Source organism: Beta vulgaris, chromosome 3 (genome assembly GCF_026745355.1).
Source record: "Beta vulgaris subsp. vulgaris cultivar EL10 chromosome 3, EL10.2, whole genome shotgun sequence".
NCBI classification, from domain to species: domain Eukaryota; kingdom Viridiplantae; phylum Streptophyta; class Magnoliopsida; order Caryophyllales; family Amaranthaceae; genus Beta; species Beta vulgaris.
The window spans coordinates 9593354-9617186 of NC_079204.1; the positions used below are offsets into that span (position 1 = coordinate 9593354).

A 23833-nucleotide genomic window follows, 5' to 3' on the forward strand; every position below is an offset into this window, starting at 1 on the left:
ACGTAAAAGATCCTCAAAGCTGTCGTGAGGAAACCCCCTTTGACGATCACGTTAGTTAATGTACGTGAAAGATTTAGAAAGAGTGCTCAAATTGTCACCCGATGCAAGTATAAATAAGCTATTTATAATAGTACTGTTCACTCTTGGGTAGGCCTGTAACCCATGTCCATATATACAATTTCTTCTAACCAAATGTAGCGTAATGATCGATGCACGTGTACTTTTGCATAACCAATGGCCTTTATCATGCACTGACTGACCTTAAGTTATTGTTGTTAACTTATCATCGCGTCCATCATTATATTCATAGCCGCCATGGTAGTGGCCGCAATGAGAGTTATTGGACTTATACCCATATACTTGCAATATCATACTCGTTCCATTTTTTCGTGGTGGTGTTATTTGGATGGAATATCTTGCTCAGAGAATCAAAACTTCTTTTTTTTGGCTGAAAATATGCAACCACAAATTAAGATGAAGAGTTAAATAGTTGGTTATAATTCGAGGTAATATAAGTGACAAGTCATACAATGATTAGGGGAAGGGTAAAAATCCTAGTTATATTTGTAATATCATTACAAGTCCGACTATTTTTAGCAAGAACGTCCCAACCATAACTTTTCTTCTAAAATCCACTGACTAGATTCCTGAACATGATCTTATGACACCACCATAACCCAAAGGAACATTTGGACTAATAAAAGAGGCATCCACATGAAGAAGCGACCAATAGAGAGGATGATAAAACACAGTGGAAGTGGGAGGAGGGAAAGAATCAAAACTTTAATCACTAATATATATATGCAAAATATTAATACTTGTGTTTTAGTAAGATTCATTTCAACAAATATTTCCAAATTACAATTTTCAGAATTTATATCAATATATAGCTAAACATATTAATGTCATTCATGTGCAATTAGAATTGTGAAATAACAATTGAAAATGAAAAACAAGACTGAAGAAGTGATACTCTCAAGCAGGGGCGAAGTTATGTTGGGGCCTAAGAGGGTCATGGCCCCTGCAGCTCCAATATAGCTTTGAAGAAAATCAATAGTAATCAATAATTATATCTTGTTTTATAGGTAAATTGACCTCCCTTAATAATCATGTTTAGAATTCTCTGCTAAACTAATCCCTTCCACAACCAAGCCTGACTTCACCCCTACTCTCAAGCTTCAAATGTATAATAGCTCATGTGTTTATGACAAGAGTTCAACACTCCTCCTTACAAACAAATCTTCTTAATATTGTAACACACTGAAATGGTACACAATAAATCTCCTAATAGAGTAATAGTCCATAGTAGTATTACTTTATTAATATGCAACAGCAAACTACAAAGTCCACCATCTTCTAGTGCAATGTATGTTCAAAATCATCACAACAATCAAAACCCCGTCAAAAGAAATTAAACATTATATTCAAATTTAAATCGCCCGAAATTAAACACCAGTTTAAACTTTAGACCTAATGATATGGAGGGGAGAGGATTTTTTTTGCCGTGAATGTCTTGTGTATTCTCAAATTCTCATAACCCACTCACAGCACGGCCCTATAAAGATTGTATAATGGACGGATCACCGTAGTCTTAATATTTCGCTTTTGGGCCCAACAACCGAATATGGGATTAGCTTAAAGTCTTACTTAAACCTTATTTGGTATTATGAAAAAGAGTTTTTTGCGGGCATGTATGAGCTTATGAGGGTAATAGATCATTTTGTTGAGATATATTTTGCTAAATTTTTTTTGTGGGGATATATCAATTTAAATTTAAGTTTTGTTAAAAATTACTAAAACACTATTTTCAGCGAAGAAGTCAATTTTTCGGCCTTTGACCTGATAGGAACTCGCGAGTGAGCCACACAAAGTGACGGCGAGGAAGTTGGAGGAAACTGAATGTAATAGAAGCAATTGAATATTACACACTATACAAAGAGTAATTAAGCTAGTCAAAAGCGAAAAATTTGACTTTCTCACTAAAAATAGTGTTTTTAGTACATTTTAACAAAATTTAAATTTAGGTTGATATATCACAAAAAAAAAAGGTAAATTATATCCCAAAAGATATATTATTAACCTGGTATATCCCAAAAAAAAAACGCTTAGGAAGAACCAAATATACCGAATTCAAAATTGCCACTCACACTCTCCAGTCTCCAGTCTTTCCCCCCCTATTTTCAGAGTTCTCTCTTCACTCATTTGTCGATCACTGGTGAAATTTCGTCGAAAGCGAATTAAATGCGAAATCGCGCTCTTTCTCTCTCCTTCATCTTTCTCATACGCAAAAACTAGGGTTTTAGCGTTAAAGGAGCTCGATACTTCCGAACAATGAGGTAAAAACTGTATAATCTCAACTTCTTCAAGTTATCAATTTCTCTATTTTTTCAGGTTAATTTTCAATTTTTTTTTCATGAATTTTGTTGCCTTATGATGATGCTTTCACAATGTGATTATGTGATCCTAGTTCTCGAAACTGAATTTGAATCTTGAGATGATTTCAATTATTGCACGAAAGTTTGCTTAATTTTCCGTTTTATGATTTTCTCTAACTTTTGTTGGTTGATGATGATGATTATTAGAGTTAATGTGCAAAATAATTGAGAATTAGGATTCTATCAAGAAGAGGAGTAACTGGATAATTAGCTATATGCATATAGTCTGGAAGTAATTGTGTTTGATTTTTCCTGAAAACTAGATAATCTGAGTGTAGGTTGAACTCATCTGTTTTGTTGACTAGAAAATTACGTCACTTAATATACTGTATACAATGACACTCCTGAAACCGCTTATTTTAATTCACACTCAAAATTTTTACCAAAAATAGAAAGAAGGAAATTGTTGCATTTAATTTAAAACAACCATTTTTAGAAACTGTTGCATATAATTTGATACGGAGGAAGTATGAAAGATAGGTATAACATTGAATTGAGAAGTTTGGAAGAGATGATTGCATGACTGCGTTATGTAGGTGACTGAACTTTGCATTCTGAAACGGGCTTTTACTACAGTTTCGTGTCATTGTATTTACTTGTCTAAAGACATGAAGATATACAATAACATAGAGGAAAATGCAACTTGGCTAAGAAATAATCAAAATGCTTGCATGATTTCGCATAGATGCATCTAAGTGGTATGATATCGTGCCTTTCAATAGGCTTCACCATAGTTATTTCCTGTATACTCAAATTATCAGTTGTATATGTAGGTATAATCGAACTGGTTTGGTTTTGAATGGCTGTCATTTCCATGAATCTGGAAATTTGATGATCAATTTATTTATTAGACTGAGGCCGACCTTACTTTGGGAAACCATCTCCCTTGGATAGGTTTAAGGCTATGTGCTTGTTAATTTCTCTAATCACTCAACACGACACATATGAATATGATGGACCAGCATATTGCTATTACAGGTGCTTTTCATTGCATTACATTTCCCTGTACTTGTATCAACATCCATGTACATGAGTTTTGTTTTTAATTTGCTTGCATTTGCTAGAAATCATCATTACCAGCATATATCATGACATTTTTGTAGTAACTGCATCTTCTGTTATTTCTTCATTTAGTCAATCAAACCTTCTGCACCCTGTATGGAGCATGAAAATGTTATATATGTTGTGTTCTTTTATAATCCTTTAATGCAGACACATTGAGATTCTTCTTATAAATATGCTAATATCATCATTCATAAGAATACTTTTTCTTTGCGGTTGTTTTAAACAGAGTTCTGACTGATAAAAATCATTTTTATGGTAAACTCTGCAAGATAAGGGGTTCACTTTGGTGTGATGACGGATGATGATAATGTCAACTTTTGATGATGATCCCGATGTATATACCTACCGAATCATAAATATTGGAGAATGATTGGCCTTTTTAACAAGATTTTACTATTGCCAAATGCCAATTGATGCACTAATCTTACCATCATTCATATTTTCGGTAAGTCTCTTTTAGAAATTATAAAGTCATATTTCATGATCTGTATCTTTTACATGTTTGGTTTATGGTAGTATAGACTAGAACAATAATGTCATTTCACTTGTCATCCATGATTTTCCCTTATCTTCTACGTTATGTTCCAACTGCACGCTTAGAATGAACTGGTGTGAGATTCACATACAGACTGCAGTATCATGGCACACTTTGTATATTTCCACCTATTAAGTGGTTGGTGATGCGAAATTGGACTCCTCTCACGTGTGTGTTTAGAAGACCCAATAACACAATGTGGCGGAAAACGAATGAACAATGGATATAGACTTTTAGTCGAAAGAAAAGCTCTTAAAACTAAAAGAATTGTTTGATAAACACAACTCAATGAAGAATGGTGTTTAGGATAGTATGAACTATAAGCTAAAAGAATCTCCACTCTTAAAGCTAGTAGTTTGCTTAAGTTTTCACAAGCTTTACTCACTTATGATTGCTTAAGAGTTCTAAAACAAGTTAAAGGCTTCACTCACCTTAAACATGATTTAGGATGGATTTGAGAGTATTTTAATTAGCTTCACTCACTAATTATCCTAACTCTCTCTCAAATTAAGCTTTACTCACTTAACTTAAGGGTTTTGGGATTAAGTTCACTCCTTAACCACAAGAAGAAATTTTGGATTTAACCCTCCAATTTTTCAATAATCACATAGCTCAATTTTCAACATTCAAAACTCTTTTCATTCATGTTCCAAGTTACATATATATAGTACATAACTAAAAGACTTACTACAAAATAAACTAAGTCTAATACACTAAGGAGACTAAACAAAGCTAAAATACTACAAAAGATCTCCTAGAGCAGCTGAAAACATCCACTTGTTTCATCCACTTGTTTTCCTTGGATGTGAGGTTCTAAGTAGCAGCAAAAGAGAACCAATGGAGCCTTTCCTCCTTGTGAAGAATCCTCTAATCAAGAAAGCTTATGATGGCCTAGCTGCACCACTTGGGCGTCCCACATAGCATACATCCTAGGCTAAGTAAACAAAACCAGTTTACAAGCAATATGTTACAAAAAACTGATTTTGGAGCTAAGTAGCTAACTATTACAATTAGTGAAAGTAAAGCATGATTAGTGTGAATGTAAAGTATGTTTAGGACTTAATTAACACTAATTAACAACAAGCACCTCAAGCACACACCTTACCAACACCCTTGGGCAGCTGCTTGCTTCCTTACTTAGCTTCTCCTCCTTCCTTTGTTAAAATCAGTGAAATGACGTCTCAAAGGAAAGGCTACTGTTACTTCGTTTCTTCATGAAATGTCACCAAATTTGGTAGGATCAAAATTCAAGATGTTAGCAATCCAACAAAAAAAGAATCACTGAAAAATGATTTATAGATTGCTCACAATAGCAAAAACAATTTCGCTGCGCTAGAGTCTCTGAGAACGTGAACATCTTCACTTCTACTCTCCTTTATGCAGCCTTTAGAGATCATTGCTCTTAAAGATATATCATTTGGTTGTCTTCTACCATTTAAGCCCTTAATTCCCTTCTTAATCCATAAGATTAACCATATCCATAGATTAAAAAGACCTATGGACATCTTTGGACTAATAAGGCCTTTCCATTTCGCATCAGTTGGGCTAGCAATCTTATTCTCCTTTCCTTGTGAAATGTTTTCTGATATAAAAAACTATGTTACAGTGTAATTTTACCAAGGCAACATGGATGACATACGATATTTCCTTCAGATCCTACATGCAGTGACAGCAAATTTGGTTTCGTCCTATACCTGGATAATCAGCTATAACGATTACGATCAAACTTTACAGGGATTGTACTTTATAGTGTGTTCATTAGATGATCAAAGACAAGCCATTTTACTTGTGCGAAATTATTTGGCCCTATATTTATAGCACATTTGGATGTCTGCAATATCCATATATGGATTCTGAACTACGTAGCACATCCATCTTTCTGTTGTGTGATCATGCATACAAAGAAAAGCCTAGTTACCTGAAAGTGATGTACACATTTTTGCGTCTTTAGCCCCTTCTGAAGAAAAGGAATAAGATATTGACAATTTGACACGTTCTTGATTTGTTCTTCTTGATTTTTATTTCAAACGTTTACTGCAACTATCTGGTATTATAGTGTTCTCTAAAGTTCTGTCCTTTTTTCCCGGGGGAGGGGGGGGGGTTGTTGTTCCACTAGTCATTATTATAACAAATTACAGCTGGACTGGGCTTAACTTATAACTGCTTTTGGCCAACTGATTTTCGCTCTTTTTACTCTCAAACTAGGCATTTTGCACGCTTTGGTCAGCTGCATGCTCCTTTATTTAATGGGAAAGATTTGATGCCAGATTTGCTTCTCTGTTAGAATCTCATCATGGTGAATATTTAGTTGATAAGTAGAAACCCAATCTACTCTTATCACCCTGCACTTTGATTTGGACAGGTTAAGCCATGATCAAAGCAGTCATGATCAAATATCAAACCATAGAATTGTGAATTTGACACGAACATCGCCGCTGAAGAAAAATTATATAACCTTTAGTACCAGAAAGTGAAAGAGATTGCTTACATGTAGATATCTTAGTGATCCAATGCTTGTATCATTAGGTTGTCATCGTTGCAATGACACAAGTTGCTGGTTGCATGATTTTTACTAAAAGCAGTTATTATCTCGTATGCTTCAAAGACTTGCTAAGGGATTTATTATGTACTCTCTAAACATAAAATGCTGGAGCTATTTCCATCTTACCATGTGTTATGCTTCCGCTCTATTTTGTCTGTTCCACCCACAAGGCTCGCTATTATAATTGACTTTGAAGCATAGTCTTGTTCTGAATGAGTGATTGTTACCTTCTTTGTACTTTATCTACTCCATGTGCACTGAGGAATCAAAGGGACAGGGACAACTTCCGTCCCAAGTGAAGTGTTGAATACAAACAAGGTGTTCCAGGTGGCTCTGTTTTTGCTTGCTCCCAATGCACAAACTTCAAGCACGCCAGATCATGACTTGTGCCAGGTAAGAGCCAATGATCACAACTGGAAGTTTTTTTTAGTTTATACTACTATTATATCATTTTGTTGTTTTGGAGTGTAAATATTTCATCCTTTATGAGCTTCTGCCAATGTGGCTTTCTGTTTATAGTAACTACTAGTATTCTACAAAGTGTTACTTGGATCGACTCAAACTTAGGCATCATTAATTTGGAAACCCAATAAGATACCTCAAACACCAAGGACCCTTGGGTCCAATGGTATGACTTCCTATCTTCCACATGGGACACCAAGGTTCAAATCTTGGTGGAAGCAAAAATTTCATTATTGTTGGCAGTTGGGGAGAAGGGGGCGTTTGGGGCTTGTTGAGCCTTTGGATGTGGCCCTATATAAGGGTAGTCTAGAGGAAATTCATCTTACCACGGGTCCTCAAAAAGGTGCCCCCAAAAAGAAAAGATACCTCAAACAAGACAATTGTAGCAATGTAAATTACTTGGCCTAAACCCTCATAATTCCCCCTTCGCCTGATGTCACCTAAACTCAACGAGGGGTGTTTAGAAAGTTGAAGGAAGACCATTGCCTGATTGCTTCTTATTGTTGTTAATTTGGGTATTATACATACCTTTTTGAGAGTGACACTACTCCAAACTACTTGGGCTCACCACCCAAACGATGTTATTAGATAGTTACTAGTATGTATGTGTTCCCCCATCCTACTTTTCCCTTCCTACTTTTGGTTCACATTCTCATCTGTCAGATAGTAAACCTCACAGGAAGCAAAGCATGTAAGAGTAATAATATTCCCTATATCTAGTCATCTACCACTCTTTGATATCAAAGGATTCGTGCCAATAATAGTACTGGCTTGTAATAGAAGAGAGAACAAGACAGAACATTTGCAGCAAACTAGGGGTTTTCAAATTGCTTTATACCAACAATACACCTCTCCTCCATGGCTCTATCCATTGGAATATCTAGCACAACAGCAACTGAAAGCAAGATATCCAAAGAATTTCGAGTCCAACAGTAAAATAGACACGGACCATTATCGTAGTATTAATGGATATTCATGGATACATCCCCCATTTATTTCCCAAATGGTGAGGTAATAAGGGGGTGCTAACAAAATCTAGATACAGAAAAGAATGAACAAACAGAAACCAACTCCAACTGGACACAGATATGGAATATGAAGAAAAAAAATTACACATCCACACACATAAAACATATTGGGGGATATGTATAAGTTCCTCCTTACTCAAAGTCCCATGGAAACTTGGGGTTGATGAGCTTTGGAGTGGCTGATCCAGATGATGATGTAGGGGAGACAGGAACAAGTGGAGGCGCCGCCTCAAAAGTCTCCCATTGTGTAGTAACTACAGTCCCTGCTGTCGAATGCCTTGATGGCTGCTCGTGTTTCTGCGCCTGTGGCTGTAGTGGCGAGTGGCCTATAGAATGCCTTTGTCGCTGTTGGGGAAGGGGTGGTTTTCCCAGATTTGACAGCCTCTCTTGATTATGACCATTACCGTTTACTGACTTCTTAGTATACCCATTTGAATGTTTCTGCTGATTTTCGTTTGGCATATGAACTCCATTGGCTGCTGGACTCGAGTTTTTGATCTTTAGCATATCCAACGTCTCTACATATTTCTGAACTCGTGTCACCTACATCAAAAAAATTTCTCTGTTCAAAACTTGAAATAATTTCCGTACGGTATTCATCATCAAGTGGAAGAACAAAATTAAAGATTTACCTGCATCTTTCTTTGCAATTTCACATCTCCATCGGCTACAATACCATCTAATTTGATCAGCTCACCCATTAATGATTCAATAAGGGTAATAACTGTCTTCTCTGCTACTCTTCCTCCTTTCGAAATCACTGATTCAAGTGCTGACACCTGCCAATCACAGCATAAAATTAAAACACAACCCATAATTACACTACTCCCAAAATATTTCTCGATTTGAAGGTCATACAAACATTCTATAACACTTCCAAATCAATCCAAACCTTATTAATCCCGAAATTCGGGATATTCATCAGACATATCATACTTCCAAGCACAATTCGATGAAATTTAAGCAACATGCTATTAATTTAGTGAAAAATTACATCAAGGAATTTATACCTGACCAGCAAGTCTGTCAACTTCTAAACTGATCGCTGAGATAGACTTGGCAGCTTTCTCCATCTTGGCATTCTTCCGCATTTCCAGGTACCTTTTCTCTTGGCTTAATGGATCCTCTTCCAATACCAATTTCGATTTATCTTTCACCCCAACCATATCTAAAAACTCCTTGGAATCTCTCTCTTTATCCTTGTAATACACTTTCATATCTTGATGATGCAACCCTGTTGGTCCTGCTAACAATTTCTTCAATTCCCCTGCAATTTTAAATAATAGAACCAAGTCAACTCCTCATGACAAATTTTACCAAACATTGAATAAACGCAACTAATTCATCTAAATCTACAAATGCATATAATTAGGAAGTAGTAGAAATAATTACCAAATGTAGCCTGGGAATTAATGTGGATTTCATGGTAAATTGAGGCATATTTGACCCTAACCCGAATAGTTGGTAAGGGCTTGGTGTTTTGTTCCTCATCTACTCTCTTCTGTACCAGCATCCCACATGGTCGCATCTCCCAATTCTCTGGCCGTCCTTCTCCTTCTCCTCCACCGACACCGCCGACACCATTGCCAACACCTCTGTGTCGGTCGCCATTGGCTGTGTTACCATTCATAGGTGAAAGCCCTGTCAATTTAGTCCTCATACGCATCATCTTGGACAATAATATCCCAACTCTCCCTAATAAGTAGCCTCTTTTTTATTTTGTTTGTATGTTTTTGTATAGTACAAAAAAAATTAAATGAGAAAAGAAGAGCTTTCTCTTGATATTTTAACTGCCACACGTGACTGAAGAAGAAATCAAAAACTCTAGCTCAGAATGAGATGAATGAAATTGAAAGTTGAAACCTCTCTTATTAACAGTCCATTCTCATCTGAGTTTAAAGCCATTTCAAACTAACAAGTGTCTGACCAACCTTAGTTCTTCTTTCCATTGGTGATTGGTTCACCCACTAAAGAAAGGAATGTGTTTGAGGAGAGAGAAAGTTAAAAGAATAACAAGGAGAAGAAGCTAAGCTTATGCTTCAACTTTTTCCAAGAGAATCCGTGGCTTTCTGACAAAGGAAAACACACACTTATCACAGATAATATAGATCTCTTCTTTTTTTTCTTCCTCAAATTGAAGATTATATGCAAACTTACTTCAATCTCTCAGATCTCTTTCTCTCTCTTACTCTTCAGTCTTCCCTCCCAGAAAATACAATAAATTGAATGTGGGGCAAATAAGTAGCCACCCCCCCAGTTCTTGGTCAAACTAAACCCGCCCCCTCTTAAAAGTTACCGCTACTAATGACTAATAAGTAATGACACAAGTAAATTGAATAATTGGAAGGAAATGAATAGGTGAAAAATAATGAGAAAAATATCAAAGTAATTTCCTTTTCTTTTCTTTTTTTCTCTCTCTCCTTCTTCTACCTTTTTGTGGTTTCTGGAGAAAACGCGAAGAAGAGAGGGGGACAGAGATAGAACACCCCAACTGGAAAGAGAGAGGGAGATCAAAAGATTTAATTATAATGGATTGACAGCGAACCAACCAAGGTTATGATTTATATAATTCTTATCTTATTATTATTATTATTATTTATAATACTTCTTCTGTTTAAAATACTCGCTACACTTTTTATTATAGGAAGTTTTACATTACTTGTTCCACGTTTTTTTTTGGCAATAAACTCTCTCTGTTTCTCTCCTCCCACATGGGTCCCTTTTCTTTTTACTCTTTATCTCTTTCTTCTCCAAGAATTATCTAGGAGTCTGTGAATTGAGAAGTGTAGCGAGTAATATGAAACGAAGAAAGTACTACTCTAATAAGTAAGTACTCCATGTCTTTTAAAATTAATTTCTCATTTGTCATTTTTCCGTATATATGACGCGTATAGGTTAGGAGGGAGAGGGAGAGGGAGAGGGAGAGGGTGAGAGAGATTGGAAGCCGCCAAAGTTTAGGTTGGAACTTGGAAGGTTAAGATTTGAGAATATTTTTCTAATCAAAAATTATTTTTAAAGAATATTAAACTTTCCAAAAACTAGAGTTAATTCTAAAAGGTGAATATTAGCTACTAACTACTAGGGGAGAGAGGATCTTGTGTCTTTCACCAAACTTGGGTAGTTGACAGCGGGATGTATGATTATGATGCATCATGAATGATGATATCGATTCAACAGCTGACACGTGTATATGGTTAAGGGTGTTTTGGGGTTTAGAGGCCGTCCAATGATTGTGAATTAATGATGGGAGAATTAGCTTGTATACGTGGCTTGTAGAGAATAGAGGATGCATGGGATGGTAGGTGGGCTTAATCACTGTCGATGATTTCCTCTGTAACCTTCTTTGGGTCTGGAGCTAAATACGAAAAAACCCGTTACAGGATTTTAATCAAAGTAACTAAGCTCTTAGCTGCCACACGTGTCGTTATTACCTATGTAATAACTTAAGGGCTTTGCTAAATAACGCCCTAATATTTCCTATTTACGCCCTAAATACAGTATTTTTATACCGTATTTATATACTTGTATGTCTTTCTCTCTCCTCCCTTGACTCACCCCATCTTCCTCCATTTTTTACCCATCTTCCTCCACTTTCTCTCCCATCTTCTTGACTCACCACTAAACACCAATACACCACACAACCACCGCCGCACCACCACCACTGCACAACCACCACTGCGCTACCACCACCGCCGCACTACTACCCGACACACCACCACCGCATACCCCACCATCACCCCCTCTCTGTTTTTTGTTTAATATACAGTGAATTTTAAAAAAAAAAAATTTAGGGAGGCGTCCACCATGGACGCCCCACCATCCGTGGAGGCGCCCATGGCAGGCGCTCCACCACATGGTGAGGCGCCTGCCATGGGCGCCTCCACCGGTGGTGGGGCGTCCATGGTGGACGCCTCCCTAATTTTTTTTTTAAAAAAAAAGAGGCGTCCACCATGGACGCCCCACCACCGGTGGAGGCGCCCATGGCAGGCGCCTCACCATGTGGTGGAGCGCCTGCCATGGGCGCCTCCACGGATGGTGGGGCGTCCATGGTGGACGCCTCCCTTTATTTTTTTTAAAAAAAAATAATGAAAATGCAAAAAACAGAGGAGAGAAGAGAGGGTGGGGTGTGCCGGAAAATATTGCTGCCGGAAAATATTGCTGCCGGAAAATATTATTGCCGGAAATAATGGCGCCGGAAATATTTGCTGACTTGCTGCGTTGAGTTCCTCACTCTCAATTTCCTTCGTGACAGGGGGGTGAAGTATGAGAATGGAGGGTGGAGAAAGTAAAATAGTATAAATACTTAATAAATATAAATACAGGGCGTTAGTAAAAAATAATAGGGCGGTGTATAGCAAATGAGTAACTTAATGACCATTTCTCCTGCACACAGAAAAACCTATCGCGGTAATCTTTTGACGTAGAGGTAAAGTGGTAAACGTGTAAACGTGGAAACGTAGAAATATATAAAAAGCTATTGAAGGAAAAAAGAAAATTATGAATAAATCTCATACGACATTTGTAACAAAATTTATTTTTTAAGTACAAGTTAATGTAAAACTTAGCCTGGCCGCTTTGGCATCACTTTTCTATAATGGTATATTTTTCCAACCCTAATTAAGGTTCAATGACTCAAATATCGTAATGTCTGCTATTAGAATGCACTGGAATCCGACTAACCTTTCATATTGATATTCTTGACTTTTTAACTAATTAAATCGTTTTTTCATATATTCAAATTTGTAAACTAAAAAATCAAAGTAAGACTTTTAAAGAGTAAGTTTATGTTTTTTTGGACTAAATAAGGAGAATATTTATAGTACACCTGGGTGTACCATGCTCATGGTACACCCAAGATTATTTTCTCCAAATGAGCAAAATGAGCGAATGATTTGAGCAAAATGAACAAATGAGCAAACATTTCTACTCATTTAAGAAAATGAGCAAATACTTTTATTACAAATGAGCAAATGAGTAAATGAGCAAAATGCCCATATGAGCAAATTTGGTGTCAAATGAGCACCTGAAGTTCTAATTTATTACAAAAATACCCCTGGGTGTACCATGCTCATGGTACACCCGGGTGTACCATGAGTGAACTCCTAAATAAGTTTGAACTAAAATGAATTTATTTGAATTGAACTTAACTGAAACAAATTTGTGTGGAATGAACTAAATTGAGTATTATTAATAATTACAAGTAGAGTAATATTTTTCTCATCACCGATAATTATAATAATTAATACTAATCATAATAAGTAATAATATTAATACTAATACTTTTTTTGAGAGGATATTAATACTAATACTAATAATATGCATCATAATATTCTTATGAATTGATCAATATTAATAATAATGAGTAGAATAATAATAATAATATGAAGTAATAATATTATTAATAGACTTTTATCCTTCAAGACTGCTATTCGCAAGTCAATATATACAAAAACCAATAGCATGCATGACTCAAAATAATAATAATAATAATAATAATAATAATAATAATAATAATAATAACAATAATAATAGTAATAAATAATAATAATAATAACAACAACAACAATAATAGTAATAAATAATAATAATAACAATAATAATAGTACTCCATCCATTTCCTAAAGATCTTCCTTGAAACTGTTCCATATGAGACTAGGAGAGTGAAAGGAGGTAAGATGAATAAACAAATAAAAAGGGGTTAAAGTAGGAGAGAGAAAGATAGTAAAAGTGAATTAATAATGTAATGGTGGACCATATGATAGGGACATGAGAAGGTAAAAAAGAAAAAAAAAATTCAAATAAGGAATAAAGTAAAAGAGAGAAGATCTTTTGGAAACGCACTTAAACGGAAAGATGGAAGATCTTTAGGAAACGAAGGGAGTAGTTTCAACTGAACTGAAATGAATTTGTCTTAACTAACTGAATTGATCTTATATGAACTGATGAACTAGTTTGAACTGAAATTAATTTCTATTTATTCAATCCAAAAGAAACCATTATAATACTGTATAAGATCCTCAAAAATTAAACATATATTAGCAGTTAATGAAACTACAACTAATTAAGGTGATAAGAATAACAATTTTGATAAGTTCGAAATCTAATAAGTTCCAATAATTTTCAATAAGGCTTTGTTTTCTCCAACTTATTTTAAGTTCAGTTTAGTTCAATTCAATTCAATTATTTTATGTCGAAGAAAACATGCCCTAAGTTGAGATAGTTTCAACTAATTTTCAACAAATTCTAACATCTTATGAAAGAAGTTTTAGTAAGGTTAGATAATTCAAATCAAATAATTAAGCTTTGAAAATATCAGGTCAATTGCATCCACCGATAAACCATATATTTCATACACCAACCTTTGTCTTATTAGCTTTGCTTTTTACTGATTGGTGTCGTGCAAATAAGTACATAAACCCAAGTGCATGTATGAGTATGGTGCACCGTTTTTTAAACTACGTCATTTTATCATTTTGGAGTCTATAATTTTTTTTAAAATATGTTGCTATCTGTTTCCTTAAATTTTGCAACTAAAAATTTCTTTTTCAAACTTAAATTTAAAAGGTATATGTTCTTTTACCTTAAGCGTAGATGTTTATTTAGTATATGTTCTTTTCATTATAACCTATGTTTTTTCATAAATATATATTTACATGTTCTTTAATTTTAACCCGTGATTTCTTTTTTAAAGTAGAAAAGTTGTTGAAAAAGGGTCATGCTCTTTCATATAAATGGCATGTTCTTTTGGGTGCACAATGAGCATTGTGCACCTTAGTGCATAATCCACGCTTTACTACCTCTATTTTTTTTATATGCAACATTTAATTATTTTAATCCATCCAATAAAAAGGCAAATGATACATATAAAAAATTGAGGAAGTATTAACTCATAATCCAATGTCAAAAATATAATTGCATTCATTTTAAGGGTCTGTTCTCCCCAGCTTATTTTCAGTTTAGATCAGATCAGTTCAGTTCAGACCAGTTCAGTTCAGCTCTTGACAATACTTTTACTCTCACATATCACTATTTATTTCAGTTCAATTCAATTCCGTTCAATTCAGTTCAGTTAAGTTCAGCTGTTTTATGCCGAAGAGAACATGTTCTAAGTGATAGATAGGCATTTAATTTTTTTTTAAGAAATTTATGTCTAATACTACCTCCGTTTCTTAATAAGTGCAACATTTTCCTTATTTGGAATAGTCACAATAAGTGCAATCAAGCTCAAAATGGTAAAAAAAAGTTCAATATTATTACAAATATGTCACCTAAAAGCAAGAGGAGACCACAACTTTTTTGTTTCATCACTTGAATTACTCTACTTTATTGTCGTCCCAACTTTCTCTCTCTACATTCATTGGTATTCCCTCACTTTCTCTATGTTGCACTTATTAAGAAACGGAGGAAGTATTAAGCAAATGGGATGGCGGTAATGCTTATGGTTATAAATACAAAACAAGCAAATTTCCTCATTCTAACAAAGCCAAAGGCCTCGTTACAAAATCCTCGTTGCTTTGCCCTTAAATATAAGAACACTCATTCCTTTGCCTTTTAAAACTTTCCTCTTTGTTATTACCTTCTTTTAGGTCGTTAGTTTCCCTTTAAGGCTTTTGTCCATGTTTTTGGCCAAAAACTAGGGATATATTTGTCATTCTATCCATGGTCATTAAAATTACTATACCAAACTAGTACTAATTGTAGTAGCAGACTAGTAGCATTAATTTTTTTTACGTATTATCAAAAAACACAAAAAAGCATATCTATTTTTAACTTCCTTGTAAAGGGTCTAGCTTTCGTCACAGTGCTGTCACTGCCGGTGCTTTTATTTTGTTCCCTTTCCTTGCAATTTCTCTCTCATTGACCAAACCAAAATTCGGGCCACCGACACTGAGCCAAAGCACTCAAGTTAGATCATGTTGACGTGTCAATTTTTGGGTCGCACATCATGAACAAGATGTTGCTAAACTCACCCTGTGGTGACGCTTACTCGAGTATTTCCCTGCGACGTAGATGGAGACCGTACAACCTACTGATTAATGAGATACTAAACAAAGTAGGTAGCGGTACTGGACGGTTGTTAGATGGATCTGTCAAACTAACAATATTCTTATTTTGTTAATTGTTAAACAGTGAGATTATGTGACTTTAGAGGTGACTTTGATCAAATTAGGGGTGACTATGTTTCTAAGAGAGAAACTCCCAACAATCAACTGTTCGAGTTTTTTTGACTCAAACAACCAAAAGAAAGCAATTTATTATTTGTCGTCCGTATTTATATGGTATTTTTTTTTCTTTTTCTCCCTCCTTTACTTCTTCTCCCTTGATATCTACCACCACTCATCCACTCACCTCCCTCCTCTCGCAACTCCCATCCCCACCCTCGCATCCCTCTGAACCCCCGCACCCCCTCGCAAACCCCGCACGATGTATCCCCCACACTTCTTCTTCCGCTTTCTCCTTTACTTTGATCCCGTTTTTGAGATTCAAATGTTTTTTTTGTTTTTTTTCACTACTTCTCATGGAATCGAAATAAAATTTCCTTTCCACCATGGTGGAACCTAAACAAAATTCCAGTTCCATCGCGGTGGAAACGGATTTTGATTTAGTTCGTACTAAAAAAATCTAAAATTTTAATATTATGAGGTAAAGAAGAAGTTAAAAAAAAATATACAAAATACATATAAAAAAATACAAACGATTTTAGTAAATACGGATGGTAAATAGTAAATTAGAAAAAGAAAAACCAATATAATATGAGGGCCACAAGAAAAAAAGTGAGGAATGAGAGGAAAAACAAGTGAATGAAACTCACTCTCCAAAAAGCATGAGAGTATGGCAATTTTGAGAAATCAAGAGAGAGAAATCATTTTAACTATTTCTCTAACGAGTGAGAAGAGAGAGAAAACTCAACTCTATGAGCTTGGCGGGATATTGGCGAGATAAATTCGCATAGCATCTCCCCAACATTGTAGAAGAGAAAAAAATGAAGCAGATGAAAAACTTACTAGATCTAAATCAGCCAATCTCCATGGATGAGAGCTCGAACAACAACCTTTTTGAATCATTTGTATTTTTATACGTATATGTATATCAATGTAAATCATCAAGATTCAACTTTTGAATTTTTATACTAATTAATTTTATAGTTTGAGATATTATGGCTTAAAATCTTACATTGAGTAGTTTGTAATTATGGTGTTGTATTTATCTTGAATTTTGTCCATCATGAATTCATGATCTACCTATTTTTAGCATAGCTTGAAATTAGCTAGTAATCAAACTCAAAAAAAAAAAAAAAAAAACCTCAAAACTCGACCTATTGACCCGTATTGTCACCTCCCATAGCCCGTGGGTTGAGACTTGAGAAGACACACTCTATGCTTAGCGGGCTTACTGCATGTACCGCAATAGATTAATTAAGGGAAAAAATTTAGTCTTTTAGCCTTTTGCCAGCCGTTGAGTACTGTTCGCATGGATTTTCTTTGGAAGTTCTTGGTCATTACTAGGTTCAAATTGTACATCACGTGATTAGCAAATCTTTGACTTTCTTGACACCCCTCTGGCCTCTGCTGTGAAGAGTTGAAGGTTGTTGTCGTGAACTGTACTTGCCGTAATATTCTTCACCATTAACCCTACCGTTGGAATTTGGATAATAGCAAAATCTCTTCGGTACAAGAAACCTGGTTAGTGGTTATAACTCTTATCAAGCATAAATAAAACCAACTATATGATGTCAAGCAGTTTTTCATAAAATGGTCGCTTTTTTGACATGCTAAAACTTAAAATATACTCCCTCCGTTTCATTTTAATCTACACACTTGCACTTTTCACATATGCTAATGCAAAATTGATAGGACATATATCTTTAATTTTGTATTTGTAAAAATTATAAAATGTACATATTAATAAATACATGTTATGATGAATCTAACAAGATCCCACGTGAATATATTTTCATCCGCGTATAAATTACAAATGATGATCAAAGTGAAATTTGTGAATAGTGTAAAATATCAAAGTGTAACAATTAAAATAAAACCAACTATGATATCAAAGTGTAAAATAGTAGTATCATATATTTTTTGGAGAAAAAGATAATAAAGTTAAAACACATGAGTAACCGGCTTTTTTGAAACTCCTATTATTAGGAATTGAGGGACAATTGTTTTTCTAATCTCTTGCTCTTTTCTTAGACCATTCTAATCTCCTATTCTCCTACCAGGTGATTTCTTCGCGTAGAAAATTCTCTGTCATTGTTTTTTAAAAGAAAAAGGTCTTAATCTTCCTATTATTTTATGACTTTTAACATAGAGTATAATCTCTTTATGCTTAACTTGTGAGTTTAAATGCTTTCAAAAAAAATATTTTGAAAATCACAAAAAAGTGATTGTATCACTTTTCATTGTCAATTTCGAAAATAACAAAGATAAAACTTTCGACTATTTTAAATTCAATATAATTCTTTTGTCTCATAAGTCATAATATACATTATTCATCCACCATTTTGAGATGACTAAAAATACTTTAGTCTTTTTTATTTGGCTGTAGCCACATTTTATCTTTCATCTACATTTCTTTTCCTCAATATAATATACTCTCCTTATCTCATCCTAGCCACCAATTTACTTATGTCCTTAAAATATGGCCTCTAAAAATCTGTTTAAAGTAATCAAAGCAGAAGATAATATAGTAGTGTATAATAAAGGAAGTATGATTTATGTATTACATACAATTTCTTTTAAGAGCATGTTTGATTTAACTTTTCTTACCATCTCATCAGTCAATTATCATTACCACCTGGTAATGATAATAGATTCCTCTAATTTATGACCTTCTTTTCTCCCTCAAGTAACAAAATTCGTTTGTTGGTGGTAATGATTTTCTTTTCTCTTCCATTCCAAAATTTGAATCAAACATTCAATAAAATTTTGTTATCATTTCATTTCTTTATTTGATTTCATTTCATAACTTGAGGCAAACATGGTGTAACTATTTAACCACGCAAATTAAAATTCGACAGATACCAAGCAAGACCGTACTTCCCCATCCATTAGTAATTGCTGCACGTATATACATTTTTGTCATTTAGGATAGTTAAACCATCAGATAACACCAAGTTGATCTGCTGCTAATAATAAACTGAAAACAAACCGCCCAGCCGACACTCTTCTTGCATTGGCCGATTTGTAGCATAGGAGGGTGTGACATAAGTATATTTTTTTTTTTTTTTTTTGATAATTGTGACATAAGTATATCTTATAGTACTATTCTTAGCATTATTTCTTTAGTAACATCATTATGCTTTTAACACCGTATTTCTTAATTCCTATAAGTACTATTCTTACTTCAAATCAGTAAATACAAGTGTATAATAATGTGAATTGGTCATGAGGTGGTCCTCTTAACTATTATTGTTTGTACATCCATATTACAGGGGGGTCAATAAAAGAAAAGAAGGGTCTTAAAGCTCCATTAAAGAACTAAAAAAGGAAAGAAAGGTCAATATGATAATCACTCTACAGTTCTCATGCAGCAAAAAATCAAGAACCGACAGAATCACAGTAACCTCAATAATACATAATTGTACTGCAGAGAAAGGCTTTCATTAAGTGATTTCCAATAGCTTTTGGGTAATCACAATATTGTCTTTGATTTCTACTCCACTAGTGTAAAAAAAAAAAAATTGGACTTCTGTGTTCTGTCAATGTATATTTTTATAACATGAATTTTATTTTACTTTCTTTTTACTTATAGGTCATTTGAACGTTTAAGGTTATATGTTAGGCAAATGTGTAAGACAAATTTTCAAAAAAAACAAGAGAGTACTAACTGGTGATGTCTTTGTTTACTTGTTACGATAGTGACTTTCATATAATAAAACTAGACCTGGACATGGGTTGGGCCTGTTCACGAACTCGTCCCGTGGGTTTGGGGAAATGACAGGCCGGGCCGGGTCCGAGCCCATGAGTGGCTGGCCGGGCCTAAAATTTTTAGATTTTGTCCACGGCCCAGCCTAGGCTAACAGGTCTGTGGGCCGAGCTCGTGCCTCCTGCGAGCCTAGCCTGTGTTTTATGTTGTTTTTTTTGGATTTTTGACAGTTTTAGGCTAAAAAAACAAAGGAAAGAATGTTCGGCCGCCCCGCGGGCCCATAGGTCATTTAGGCGGGATCATGCTAATGCGGGACTGAAATAAAATTTCTTGAGCGTGACAGGCTCACGGCCCACGTGGCGGACAACGGGCCGGACCGGGCCGACTTGCTTGCTGGCCCGGTCCATGCCCACCTATATCAGCACTATTATGGTCATAAAATAAAGGATAACTATCTCTTGTCCTATAGAGTATGATTGCATATCCTTTCTCAATGCAATAGATGTGAGTTGTGACCACACACTATAACGTAAAAGATTTAGTTAGGTGTAAGAAGTATGTAGTTTGTTGTTGATAATGACGAATATAAAGAAACCCAACTATTTTGTTGCTAATCTAAAATCATTATCAATTAGTTGAACTATACTATAGCTGCCAATAGCTTATGAAAATAATTTTTCATTGCTATTATACGTAATTGATAAAATAACAGACTAATATGTTTGGATAAAATTAAATATACCCCCCTACTATTATCCAACCAGAAAATAATAGGGTTGGTAGCAGCTTAGAATCTTCCTAAAGCTGATGCCATTGTAATGGAAGTAGTATTTTTTTTTTTTTCTTGAGGGGGGCGAGTAATATAATATATAGACAACACATGATAAAGGCTTTCTTCCCAGAAATTAATTAATTATAGTGCTTATTAGTCTGTTGGAGTGAATCTCTCCACATTGTAAAAAGATTAATTAATTATAGTGCTTATCGATTATTGTAAACAATCAAAGTACGAGTACTACATATGAGAAAACAAAGACATTTATAATAGTACTTCTACTTGTTTAGTTGCAACATTTAACAAATGTCTTTTTCTCAAATATTAAGGAAAGAGGAGATAGAATCATGCCTTGTTTGGTTGTATATAGGAAGTCATACTTCCTAGGAAGTTATTTTTTCCATGTATTTGAAATTCTTAGGAAGTGTAAAATTGTGTTTGCTTGATAATGGGAAGTAGAACTTCCTATGGGAAGCTTTACTTACCTAGAGGGACCTAGGTAAGTAACTTCCTCCATTTTGGAAGAGGTAGAACTTCCTAGGAAGTACAAATTCCCATGATTTTGCCAACCAAATAACTTCATATACTTCTACTTCCTAGGAATTTGCACTTCCCATGATTTGTTTTGTCAACCAAACAAGGCCTCAAATTCAACCCAATTGTCTATACTTTTTACATATGAAGTAGGTAAAGTGAGTATAATTGATCAAATTGTCTCAAAACCTTTACCAAAAAAGAAAATGCTACATTTAAAAACATCTAAAAAGAAAATAGTTCCAACTAAAAACACAAAGTAAGTATTAATCTAAAAGGTAACTAGTTCGAGTGTCGAAATTTGCACTAGATAGGTAGGAACCATAACGAACCAATAATTAATTTTGCAGAACATTTTTATAACAGCTGATGCTAATAACTGAATTGAACCACCATTATTATTTGCTAGTTAAATAAGTCAAGTGAAACAGCTGAATACCAACCGCACACACAACACAAGTTCAATATCTTCCACTCAGGAGCAAGTAAGAACCAGCATTTTTTTTATTTTTGTTTTTCTGCACATTTTCATTATGTATAAGATCCCAAAATGACAATTAGCATATAGTCATCTACTCTATGATTTGTGAGGAAACATCTTTAATAGTGACTTTATTAACTATTATTGAATTATTGGAATTACTGTTTTAAAAAATGGGTCTAAGATGCTTAAAGAATATGAAAACAAATGAACAGATTAAAATTGAACAACGAAAAGCTTCATGGAGTGCATTTCAACCAAGAAAAGTTTGGTGTGAGCATCACGGGGGGTCGTCGGTGACAAAAGTTTGTGGCATGTCAAATGTGCGCATCAGTTTTGGCAATTTTCGTCTAATGGAAGATGTGACACATTTCGATTATTTTTTGTCTTAAGAAAAATACAGAAGTATTAGCAATTAGTCTTGTAAGAGACCGCCTACTTTTAAATTAAAATTAGGCAATGACAAGTTCTATATTGAAAACAAATTTTAGCCCAATAGTGATTAGTTTGATTTTTTTCAGTGACTAGTTTAATCCATTTGGTGATTAAGTCTACTTTTATATTAAAACTAGACCGTTTCTTTTAATAATTTGTGAAGTACTAGTTAGAGTGGTGGTAGAAAGTCTCTATATATGTTAGTTTAAATCTAATCTAGAAAATGATTAGCCAACCATCATGCAAACACAAGCAAAATTGAAATGTCAACTCCCTCAATCAGCTCATTCAAATGAATGAAGCAGTTTTTTTTTTTGTATGAATAACCGCGAATCTATCTGGTAAAATCTTGGGCAATACTAAAGTTAATCATAATAATCTTGTCTAAATCATATTTTTAATAACTTAAACACCAAAAAAAAATAACTGAAATTTTCATCGCCCCGAAATTACTTAAAATCACCCCCATTTCACCAAATATTTCCAACTTAACCCTTCCTTTTTATTTCTTTTATTTTCTCAAACCACCACCTCCTGCCACAACCAGCCCACCACCATCTCCAGCTCCCCCCACCCACCTCAATCCCAACCGGCCACCGCCACCTCGTCAACCACCCATATTACGAAAACTTTTTGGGGCTGAAGGTCAAAAGTACGTTCGACCCATGTCCCGAACATCCATACCAAACTTTCGGAACATGGGTTGAACGCCCTGGCCAAACGTTCGACCCCTAGCTCCAATTAAAATTTATTTTTAGGGGGTGGGTGGTGGCATGTGGTGGTTGGTGGCGGCGAGGGAGGTAGGTGGTGTCGTGGTGGCTAGTGGTGGAAAAAAGAGAAGGGTCAAATAGTAAATTTAAAGTGAGACCGGGTGTATTTTAAGTAATTTTGGGAGTAATGTTTAACAAACTTCAAAAATATTTTGTATTTGTAATATTCTTGGAATGTATTCTCTGTAAGTACCATTTTCGTTTTTTCTATTAATTTGCACATTTCATACTTTTGTACTGTTGATATGCTTTACTTAATTTGCAATTTTAAAAAGAAAATATATTAATGTGGATTTTATTAGATTCGTCTCAAAATATATATTTTTAAATATGTCTTTTGATTTTTTTTTTACCTGTTTATAAAACAAATTTTATGTATAGACAAGTGAAAGTCAAAATTCTACAGATGAGGGGAAAATATAAAAGTAAAGAGGTAATATGACTAGCATACTTAAATACTAGTTTTTCCCTTAACCTTCAAAAAGAAAGAAAATTGATCGAATATGATGAAATATCTCTTGGAATAACCTTGAGTGCCTGAGTGGTACTGTTCGATGGGAAGAGTTTTATTCTTAACATATTCTGCGTATTAATTTGGCTTGCATTGACGGACCTATGAGAAAAGGATAGAATAATCCATTGAGCAACAATGTCAAATTGTACTACATGTCGTCTTTACTGTGATTCTAGTCTTCAATGGCTACTACAATCTGAAAAGGACATGTTTGATCAATGTATTTTGCCAAGTGATGACAAACCAGCTTAATTTCTTTGTCGAATTGTTTTTAACAAATAAAGCGTATAATTTCTAGCTAAGAAATTTTTTTTTTTTTTTTTTTTGGACATCGTTAAAACGTACAGAACCATAAAACAAAACCAACTACAGGTTGGCCATTGGTATCT

At 34.6% G+C, this 23833-nt stretch overlaps 1 protein-coding gene and 1 long non-coding RNA gene across 2 annotated transcripts; one reads left to right on the plus strand and one right to left on the minus strand.

Moving 5' to 3' along the window:
* The first annotated feature begins 1749 nt into the window (after positions 1-1749).
* On the plus strand, positions 1750-19818 carry LOC104906450 (uncharacterized). Its single transcript, XR_008968692.1, has 4 exons — positions 1750-2336; positions 3770-3945; positions 5642-6970; positions 19502-19818. It is a non-coding gene; the product is annotated as an uncharacterized LOC104906450 (long non-coding RNA).
* Positions 7973-10556, minus strand: LOC104906449 (BAG family molecular chaperone regulator 3). Its single transcript, XM_010695199.4, has 4 exons — positions 9460-10556; positions 9078-9334; positions 8700-8846; positions 7973-8610 (listed from the first exon to the last, which is right to left on the minus strand). The coding sequence occupies exons 1-4, from the start codon at positions 9734-9736 to the stop codon at positions 8200-8202; spliced, it is 1092 nt and encodes a 363-aa protein (XP_010693501.1). The 5' UTR covers positions 9737-10556; the 3' UTR covers positions 7973-8199.
* Positions 19819-23833: the final 4015 nt, after the last annotated feature.

What these genes read in the sequence shown, in the direction of transcription:
- LOC104906449 (XM_010695199.4), bottom strand. Translation starts at nt 9,736, where the DNA reads ATGATGCGTATGAGGACTAAATTGACAGGGCTTTCACCTATGAATGGT. An exon ending in TTGACAGACTTGCTGGTCAG is followed by an intron (nt 8,847 to 9,077) that starts GTATAAATTCCT and finishes TGTGATTGGCAG; the next exon opens with GTGTCAGCACTTGAATCAGT. An exon ending in AATTGCAAAGAAAGATGCAG is followed by an intron (nt 8,611 to 8,699) that starts GTAAATCTTTAA and finishes TTTTTGATGTAG; the next exon opens with GTGACACGAGTTCAGAAATA.